This window comes from Hippocampus comes, unplaced genomic scaffold (assembly GCF_001891065.2).
Source record: "Hippocampus comes isolate QL1 unplaced genomic scaffold, H_comes_QL1_v1.1 scaffold180, whole genome shotgun sequence".
Taxonomy (NCBI): Eukaryota; Metazoa; Chordata; class Actinopteri; order Syngnathiformes; family Syngnathidae; genus Hippocampus; species Hippocampus comes.
Window position 1 is genome coordinate 1,064,178 of NW_017805076.1, and position 10,010 is coordinate 1,074,187.

Here is a 10,010-nt window from a genome sequence, read left to right on the forward strand (position 1 = left end):
AGTGTACGCTGTGGAGAAGTACATTGGTGAGTCAATGAATTTTATTTTACATTTCTTCTTGTCATTTTATTTCGTTAGTATTAAATTCATGGTAATGAAATAAAATGACAAAGATACAAACATGTATCAAATAAATCTGCTCACCTGCAATTTATAATGGCGCATTGTAGTCACCTTCGTGCACGAAAGTTCGTTCAATCTCAGCTGTTAGTCAGTTATTAGTTAGTCAGTTATGTCAGTTATTTGCTGTTGTATCGCCGATTTTCAAAATGCAAATGATCTGTTTACTTTATTTTCAAAGAACAGTTTGTTTTGTTATTGTTTGGCTGGTGTCTTATACGAAACTGCGACATTGCGCAATTTATTGGACAGACTTGTTTAAGATCACACAGCGTAATTTGGGTGGCATTTTATTTCGTATTTTTAAATCATCTTTTTATTTTTGACTATTTGTAAATGTAGTTTCCTGCTCTTAATTGTGAATGCATACTTGATGGTTTTAAATGCTCCTGAAATTAAGTGCTGCTTCACGAGCCTATACAGTATTGTGTTCATGTATGTGACATCACTGAAGGCCTAAGGTTGAAATTCACGGCCCGCCACTGATAGTCTAGTCAAGTATAGTATAGTATAGTAATAATAAGTGTGTCCAAAACCCATTCATTTCATGTGCCCCCCTCACAAGTCTGAGTTCTTGTGATGGGTCTTGTCTCGATACACTTCTGAAATAAGAAACCACCAAAAGAAAACTACATTTTATTGCTCAGTTTAGTCACCACTGATGTACTGGTTATTTATTCAATATTGCAATTTGTGTCTCCAAATTTTTATTCCCATTCACAACAGATATATTCTGTCTGTAATTACTAAATGTTGTACTTTATATACTTCCTCTCTGGCCTGTATTGATGATAGAGCAATAGTGGCTAAAAAGACTTCACCAGCAGGGGTCTTGCCAGAAAATTTTCAGTGAGGTGGCCAGGAAGACATGGTACCTCAGTGAGACATGGCCGTGCATGAGTGAGTCATTCTTTATCATCCGCAGTCAGGGTTTCATGAAAGAAAATTTCCACATCTTCAGAACAATGCTCGTCACACTCATAATCAATGGGAAAGAGTCCAAGTAAAAAAGCAATGTTTTGAGAAGCTTAAATTTATGAGATAATAGCATTTTCTTTGCCATGAGTTTGCTTTGGTGTCGTTCGTAGACTACTATCTCAATCAGTGATTCACTAGCTAACAGCCAATCAGACTGATCAATTGTCACGACAGCCATTGCCGTTTTGTGTACTGCAATCAATGGTTCATTTATTCCAATCATATCTATAAAGCACGATGACACGTAAATCCCTGAATTATGACTATTTTAAATGTTGCTTTTTACTTAAGTTGCTTCCTGCTTGTATTATGAGTGTGTGCGCAAGACTGGCATATGTGTCCATTTCATTTAAAGAAGTCATGGCTATGAATGATATGTGATTTCTCAGCCATGCTGTTTGCTTGCTTTGGGGGTCAAAGTAATAATTTTGCTTGACAGGGACTGTAAAACTCAGAAGATTCTTTACTTAAGAGATTCCTTTAGTGTTTGCTTTCATATCAACTGTGTATTTCTTATTGAAATATACCATCCATTTTCTCAACTCAACTCAACTGTATTTATAGAGCACTTTCAAACAGCCATTGCTGCATACAAAGTGCTGTACATGGAGCAACTATCACATACAACAGTAAAGCAACAAATTCGTAACAAAGACGGTAGAAAGCACTGAACAGCAAAACCAAGAACAAATCTGAGTCATGCTGAGTCAAATGCCAAAGAATACAAGTGAGTTTTGAGGCGGGTTTTAAAGATGGGCAGCAAGGAGGCTCAAAAGCCTATCCCAGCTGTCTTCGGGCAGTAGGCGGGGTCACCCTCAACAGGTTGCCAGCCAATCACAGGGCACACAGAGACAAACAACCATCCGCGCTCACACTGAACACCGAGGGGCAATTTTAGAGTGTTCAATCAGCCTGCCATGCATGTTTTTGGAATGTGGGAGGAAACCGGAGTACTCGAAGAAATTGGGGCATATACAATTAATAGAAATAACTTGTGGCAGAATTACGGAATTGGGTTTGTAAAGTTATCAAGTACAAATCAAGTAAAATGACGTTGAAATTACTCAATGCTGGTGTTTTTATCCTTCATCATGGAGTCCCTCGACAAACAGGGACAGTACCCTGCATTAAACAGTTCTGTTTTTAAAATGGTTGTATTTTTGAAGTTATATTTTGTTGATGACACTGTTTCTGTTGATAACAAGTGTTTGTTGATTTAACACTCATTTATTTTTTTTTCTCTCTTTTATTTTTGCTCGGCATAACAGCACATGCTTCAGCAAGTGGGGATGTTCCCGCCGATGAGGATATTGCATCAGAGGATTGACACTGTCTGATCCTGTGCAGCCCTGTAGCAATAGACTAGCTATTCATGCTTGATGTTAGCAAAATACCCATTGTTGAGTTTTGTTGGAGTTTAATTGAAATTTTATGAGGCGCAAATCTGAAGGACATTTTGGGGAGTTTTTTTTTTTTTTGTGAGCGGGGGGTTAACAAAAAGAGAAAAATAATATCACATCAAGGGGGATGAGTGGGTCAAACATACCAGCAGGTTGTAGAATTTGACCTCAATGCCAAAGGATAACGCCAGAGTCTTATATAATGAGAAGCCTGGACGTGGAACCAGGATGTTGTCCCCAGGATTACACAGGACACTGATAGCCAAGTCAATGGCCTGACTACAGCCACTAGTCAAAATCACATCCTGTGTAGAATGGGGAGAGATGTTTACAAGTAGGATAACACATTACGGACCTATTAATATTGTATGTATTTATCCTTGTCATGCTGCAGGAATTTTCAACAGGTCACAATTTCATTTTTACTGCTATCACTGGTGAGTTAGAATGCAGACATCTCACCTCTGCTTCAAGAGGAGCCTCAGAGCAGCTGTAATAGTTGGCTACCACCTGTCGGCTCTTTAAGTAACCTGCCAGAAAAAATATAGAGAGATCTTCAGGTACTAAGAAACAATCAAGAGCAAATAAATGAAAGAGAGATCTGTTTTATAGCTGGTGGGGTGGGGGCGTACCCCAGCCGTCTTCGGGCAATAGGCGGGGGACACCCTGAACCGGTTGCCAGCCAATCGCAGGGCACACAGAGATGAACAACCATCCGCGCTCACACTCACACCTTGTGACAATTTAGAGTGTCCATTCAGCCTGCCATGCATGTTTTTGGAATGTTGGAGGAAACCGGAGTCCCCAGAGAAAATCCACGCAGGGACGGGGAGAACATGCAAACTCCACACAGTAAGACCGGAGCTGGGATCGAACCCACAACCTCTGCACTGTGAGGTCAACGCACTAACAACTTGATCACCGGGCCGCCCCCATGAAGAAGTCCAGTCTGCCCTTTGCACATGCCGTGACAAGGATTCGAACCAGGATTGCTGCGGCCACAACGTAGGGTTCTAACCACTATACAATTTAGTATTAGTATGATACTCTGCGGGTGGCTGGCAACCAATTCAGGGTGTACCCCACCGACTGCCCGAAATTGGCTGCGATAGGCTCCAGCACGGCCACAACCCTCGTGAGGATAAAGCGGAGCAATTTTCAAACCATGGTGAGCAACATCCACTGACGTATATCTGCAGGATGATTGGACTGACAATGCAGCCGTAGCGAAAAGTGAAGCCACCGGCGGACCGGCGGCCATCTGACATTACGCGAAGTGCACCTAACTTGAATATACAGTGATCCCTCGCTATTCCGCGTTTCGTTTATCACGGCTTCAGTGCATCGCGGATTTTTTCAAACATATTCATAAGAAAAAATAATAATAAATAAATAAATAAATAAAAATTCATATACATGTAGTACAGTACTGTATATGTTGCTCTTTGTGACTTGCTGTTGTTTTGTATATATATATATATAATTTTATTTTGTTATTCATAAACTAACCTAACTTATACATGTTTAAATCTATTAGTATACAGCATTAAGTCATGTTAATTACTTCAAAATTTACTTCTACATGCATGTATACCATTAAATTTGGCCTTACAAATATTATATACATGTACCTATATGGAGGGGGTGGGGGTCGCTATTTCGCGGATTTTCGTTTTTCGCGGGTGGTTTTGGTCCCCATTAACTGCAATAAATGATGGATTACTGTACTGATTTCTCTGTGGCGTTTTTCATGTTCTTTTCTGTCTTGACGGCAAATATGCCACTGAGTGTGGCCGACGGTTGTATCAGTAAGGCCGGAAGATTTTTTTTGTACCATGGGCCGTAAGGATATATTTTGACGGACCGCTGTAGCTGCGGCATAGCGACACACAGGTGGTGACTGTCCTACAAACCGCTTGGATACCATCTCACTACGAATGTAGTTGTTAACGCCAGAGTTCACCGAATCAAGCCAGCATCCACCACAACAGTTGTTCAAGCATTACGCAATGTGCTGGGAGGCTGAACTTCAAAATAAAATTGCTACTAGTCGGACTGTACATGGATATGAATGCCTTAGTTTTCCCAGACGTGTTTAGAACATCTAGTTTTTAATCACTAAAATATACGCACAATCGTCCATTTCGTCGGTTAAGATGTTTTTCTTTGTGTGTTATTGACACTATGAACACAGGCTGACCGTCTTAAGATTGTATTATGGTACTTCTGGTTCTGAGCGATTTTAATTTGCATGCTAGCTAAATTTTTGGTTCCACACGAACCGTGCAATTAACATTTAGATACTGTATACTGTATATTTTGATTGAACATTTACTTTTATAATTAACATTTAGGGTTCATATTTAAAAATATTAGGTGCAACTGTAATTTAATGTTTGTATTTAACCATTTCATGCAGTTCATCTCAAAAGTTGAGAAATACTGTGGTAAATGTGCAAAAATGTCCATCCATCCATTTTCCGATTCTCATATCCTCACAAGGGTCGCGGGGAGTGCTGGAGCCTATCCCAGCCGTCTTCGGGCAGTGGGACACCCTGAACCGGTTGCCAGCCAATCACAGGGCACACAGAGACGAACAACCATCCGCGCTCCCACTCACACTTCGGGACAATTTTGAGTGTTCAATCAGCCTCCCATGCATGTTCTTGGAATGTGGGAGGAAACCGGAGGACCCGGAGAAAACTCACGCAGGCCCGGGGAGAACATGCAAACTCCACACAATTGAATTGAACCCGGTACCTCTGCACGATGAGGTCGACGCGCTAACCACTGGACCACCGGGCCGCTGTGCAATAAAGTGATTCTCAGAAATGTCAACCAGTTTTTGAAAGGCCGCTTGAAGTTAATGTGGCCAAATGTTGCTGTTATTTTAGCGTGGCCAGCTTTATATATCATCAGCCTCTCATCCATCCATCCATTATCCAAACCGCTTATCCTCACGAGGGTTGCGGGCGAGCTGGAACCTCTGCCAGCTGTCTTCGGGCAGTAGGCAGGGTACACCTTGATTTGATTTGATTTGACTTTTTATTAGGTCTCCCATAGGAGAAACTTGTCTCGGAGGACAGTTCCTCTGTGCTGCTACATACATTGAGCAAAAAACATACACATACACAGCACAACATAATTAGGACAATTACATACAAGACAAGACAGTATACACTCTACACACATTGGACACTACATTACAGTCGTGTGCACCCCCTCACCCCCACCACACTCATGTCCTTCCACTTGTCTGTCTGCCTCCTTCTAATTGTTTATTGATTAAAATGGTAGCCTGCGGTATGAATGAGTTTTTATACCAGTTTAATTTGCAGAGAAGAGTCCTATACCTCTTTCCTGAGTTTAGGAGTTGAAATTGGGAGTGTAGCACATGAGAAGGATTGTTTAAAATGTTGTTTGCCTGTTGAATAACGGACTGCACATATATGTCCTGGGGAGCAGGGGGGCACCTTCTAACTGGTTGCCAGGGCACACATCGACAAGCAACCATTTACACTCACAATCACACCTAGGGACAATTAACCTACAAGGCATGTTTTGGGAATGTGGAAGGAAAGCGGAGTACCTGGAGAAGACCCACAGGCAAAGGGGAGAACACGCAAACTTCACACAGGGATGCCAGAGCCCCGATTCGAAACCTCGACCTTTGCACTGTGAAGTGGACATTCTAAACAATCGACTACCGCCTGGCCTAAGTCACATTTTGCTTAAACCATATCCTCATTATGCAGGCCACCTCTGATAAAATCTGCAACATGTGGTAAACAGACCATTCAATTCTACCCCTGAAATGAATTAGCTTTATAATATAATCAGTATTTGGTTCATTTTATTATGTTTTCTGAAAAAACTGAATGTCGCTGATGGTGTAGTGGTACACTTTCTCTGAGTTGTGTGCGGGCAGCGAGAGATGGGTTCCCACTCAGTAATGTTGTGGAAGTGGGTGTGAATGCTCATGTGTCTCTACATGTGCCCTGAGACTGGCTGGCAACCAGTTCAGGGTGTAGTCTGTCTTCTGTCCCCGAAGTCAGCAGAGATAGGCTCCTGCAACGTCCCGCAACCCTCTTCAGGAGAAGCGGTGTTGAAAATGGATAGATGGATGAAAAAAAAAGGAAAAAATGACCCGGGCCAATATTTTAGGAAGGTGATAATATAAAGCACGATGAAACTTTATACATGTTAATCGTCAAGAATAAAACAGATCTCAATCATTACACAAAAAGTGTTTTTTTTTTTTTCAAAATCCAAACTTTGTGAGTAATATAGAGTAAAACGGAAAGGTGGCCCCTTCTTATGTAGCTTCTATCTATATACTGTGGCTTCTTCCTACAGTTTCAACATTTGAATTTTACTAAATTGAAGGCTTTAAATTGCTTTGCTGGTGTGAATGTGAAACACTGTGACTGATCATATTTAGAATGTTGCTCTGTTTTTATTTTATTTTTTTTAATTCATTTTCTGACAGATAAAACTCACCAACAGAAGGAGCATAGCCATTGTATTGGTGCGAATTGATTGCATCTTTCATGGCTTGAAGCACCGCATCATCTGTTGGAAGGTTTCCAAAGACGGTAGGATCCCCTATGGAGCACATGAGCAAGTCAGCTTTGTGTTGGCAGTCAGACAATGTCTTCTGAAAAGAAGATCCTCTTTTGGAAATTGCTGAGGCATGCATTGTTCTGTCATTGACTAAACACGTTGGTGATATGTACTGTATGCTTCACAGTTGAAATAATTTTGGCTTGCTATTCCGTTCATGGAATCTCAGTACTCTGATATCACAAACAGCCTTCTCACCAATCGAAAGGCTGATCATGGCTTTATCCGGGTGTGGGGAGAGCTTCATCCCATCGACGATGGCCCTTATGGGATTCAGGGTGTTGTTAGCCATCAAGGAAGGCTTCACTTGCCATGTCTTCCTGCAGCGCTTGTCTTTGACAGGAGAAGAATTCCCACTGACGCCGGCATGGTGAATGGCCTTCCTGTTGGCTCCATTCCCATTCAGGTTTTTGCCATTGGCATTCTCATTCATCTGAACCAAATTCGACTTGGCATCATTCCTGGCACTGTTGTGGAGAATGATTTTTGGAACAATAAAGTAGAGGAACATTTCCACTTAATCATGAAAATATTATAAATAAACAATATTTATTTAATATGCATTACTGAGTCAACACAATAATGAATTTGTTTTTGATTGCACATACTGTATGAGTATTGATATTATTGTTATTTATCGGTATCTATAATAGTAGATGTACCTTTCACTGAAGCAAAAGCATGAAAATTTACTGAAAGTGTCAAAGTCTGAGTCATCAAGCAGACCATAAATGGAGCCTAATCGACACAATAACCAGCATTATGAAAGTATGAAAATCATTTTAGAACACAACTGACAGACAAGCGCAATTTCATAATATCCTCAGAAAAAGAGCTGAATAAACCCTGCGCCAAAGTCTTTTAATTGGAAAATTCGAAAGCAGATGGGCAAGACCTCATCATCACCATCACCATCATCATCATCATCATCATCATAGAATAAATACTATGCCCTATTTTTAGGAATTCAACAAAATGTTATTCAAATATCAGGACAATCATGAGGTTCTTACCTCATGATCAGCTCACTCTTCAATTTTCCAAATTCAGCTTGAGGGTAGATTAAGGAGTCTTGCAATAATAAATACAGAAGGATTTGACAGGACCATTTTATAGCAGGACTTCAGAAAATGGGTGTTGAACCGAACCCATATTTCTATTGGTGGAGGCCGAGAGGGTTGCACTGCAACACCCCCTTACTAACAGCACTAACAAGAACCATACCTCCAACCCTCCCCACCACCTTATCGGCGAGAAGAGGGGGTGGATTCAGCAGAGCACACGCTTCCTGATGTTGCAAGAAGAGCATTAGGCACCCAAATCACAACAGGCATGCACAAAAAGTCGCACGCAGAACTGATTAATCCATATTTAGTTTCCATCATATTTTATGCTGTACATTGGTCCTCTGAAGCAAAACCGTGACTGAGTACCACAGATGTTCAATTTCATCTTAATATTCTCTCATTCAGCTGCATGACTAAATCTATTTTACTGAACCTAATATTTTGTTATTATTCTAGTTGTGTATGCTATCCTGCAGCAAAAAACACCCACGATTGTCAAATATCATTCCTCTATTTTAGCTGAATGAATAATGAAAACTAAAATATGACTCAGCACCTTAATATCTGGAACGTGTCGTTGAAATATTTCCAGAAGTTCATTCCTCGACGAGCCTGTCCCGAAAGATCAAACTCGTCTCTCCTGTCAAACCTTCCACTCCAACCTGTTTGTTTAACAGAACTGCAGCCTGGGGAGCTTCAGAGCTTTTTACATGGGTGAAAAAAAAAAAACAAACAAAAAAAAACATAGGTCGTTCATCATCAGCTCATAAGTATAACCCAATTCATATTTAGTTAAATAACATGCTAAATCCAACAGAATATGCACTCGAAAATTATTGACTTCAAAAAATATTTGTTTGACGTTTCAATCTGCATATGTAATATGAAAATGTTAAATTCATTTTTTTTTTGCACAGTCATAGCATAAATGTGTCTTAGTAACATGTTGTTTGGTAATAAAGTGTACATTGCAGGTTAAAACGGAGGCGTCTTTCCCTTGGCATTGGCACTTCCATTCTTACCGAATTCAAGCAAGTTTTGTGGTTGTCGTGAAAGTATTTCACTTGAAAATGTAACTTGATGTTGTCATGACTATAACCTGCATAAGTACCCAGCTAATGCACTATTAAAGCTAAAAATTTCCAGAATTTTTTTTAAAACAACAACTATGTGACCGTGAGAGTAGCCATGTGTCAACAAATGTTGTTTGACTAAGTGTTTGCCACAAGCCTCCAGAATGTCCAGTGTTGTTTTTTTAAATCAATATAATCAGTCAGAAAGAAGAGTTTGGACAAAACACAGCAGTTGGCACGTCCTCCCGTGATTGTGTTTGTATTCCCTTCATGGTGAGTGGAAAATTAAACACTTAACATAATCTTCCAACAGAAGACTCCACGCGCCATTGACGTGTCAGGCCGGAAATACAATACTTCCTCTTTAAAAAGATATTTTGGCATAAGATGGTGGGGGCAGTGGGGGTGGGGGTTGTCAGGGAAATTTATGAGAAGGTTGAGACAATCCCTAAAAACACAATTAAAACAACAATAACATTCATACTCTAATGTGTACAATGTTTTGTTTGGACGTTTACAGACCATTCCTCAGCCTTCTTTCAAAAGTGTGACAACATTGTCTAGTACAGGGGTCCCCAACCGCCGGTCCGCGGACCGGTACCGGTCCGCAGGGCATTTGGTACCGGGCCGCACAGAAAGAACTTGCCTTATTTCCGTTTTATTTATTTCGGAATACGAAATATGTTTTATTTTGAAAAATTACCGGATTCTCTGTTACATCCGTCTGTGTCACGCTTGACTCACGTCAA

At 40.5% G+C, this 10,010-nt stretch overlaps 1 protein-coding gene across 2 annotated transcripts in view; it reads right to left on the reverse strand.

Annotated features, from left to right (window-relative positions):
- Positions 1-8,304, reverse strand: part of tat (tyrosine aminotransferase) — a 28,326-nt gene extending 20,022 nt beyond the window's left edge. Inside the window, exons 1-5 of one of the 2 annotated variants that reach the window (XM_019865253.1) lie at positions 8,135-8,304; positions 7,320-7,454; positions 6,999-7,103; positions 2,961-3,028; positions 2,645-2,803 (exon numbers count right to left, since the gene is read on the reverse strand). In XM_019865253.1, the coding sequence (XP_019720812.1) occupies positions 2,645-2,803; positions 2,961-3,028; positions 6,999-7,103; positions 7,320-7,413 (426 nt within the window). In that variant the 5' untranslated portion in view covers positions 7,414-7,454; positions 8,135-8,304. Of the gene's footprint in view, positions 1-2,644; positions 2,804-2,960; positions 3,029-6,998; positions 7,104-7,319; positions 7,589-8,134 lie in introns of both variants that reach the window. The other variant, XM_019865252.1, reaches the window with a different exon arrangement.
- Between the last annotated feature and the right edge of the window lie 1,706 nt (positions 8,305-10,010).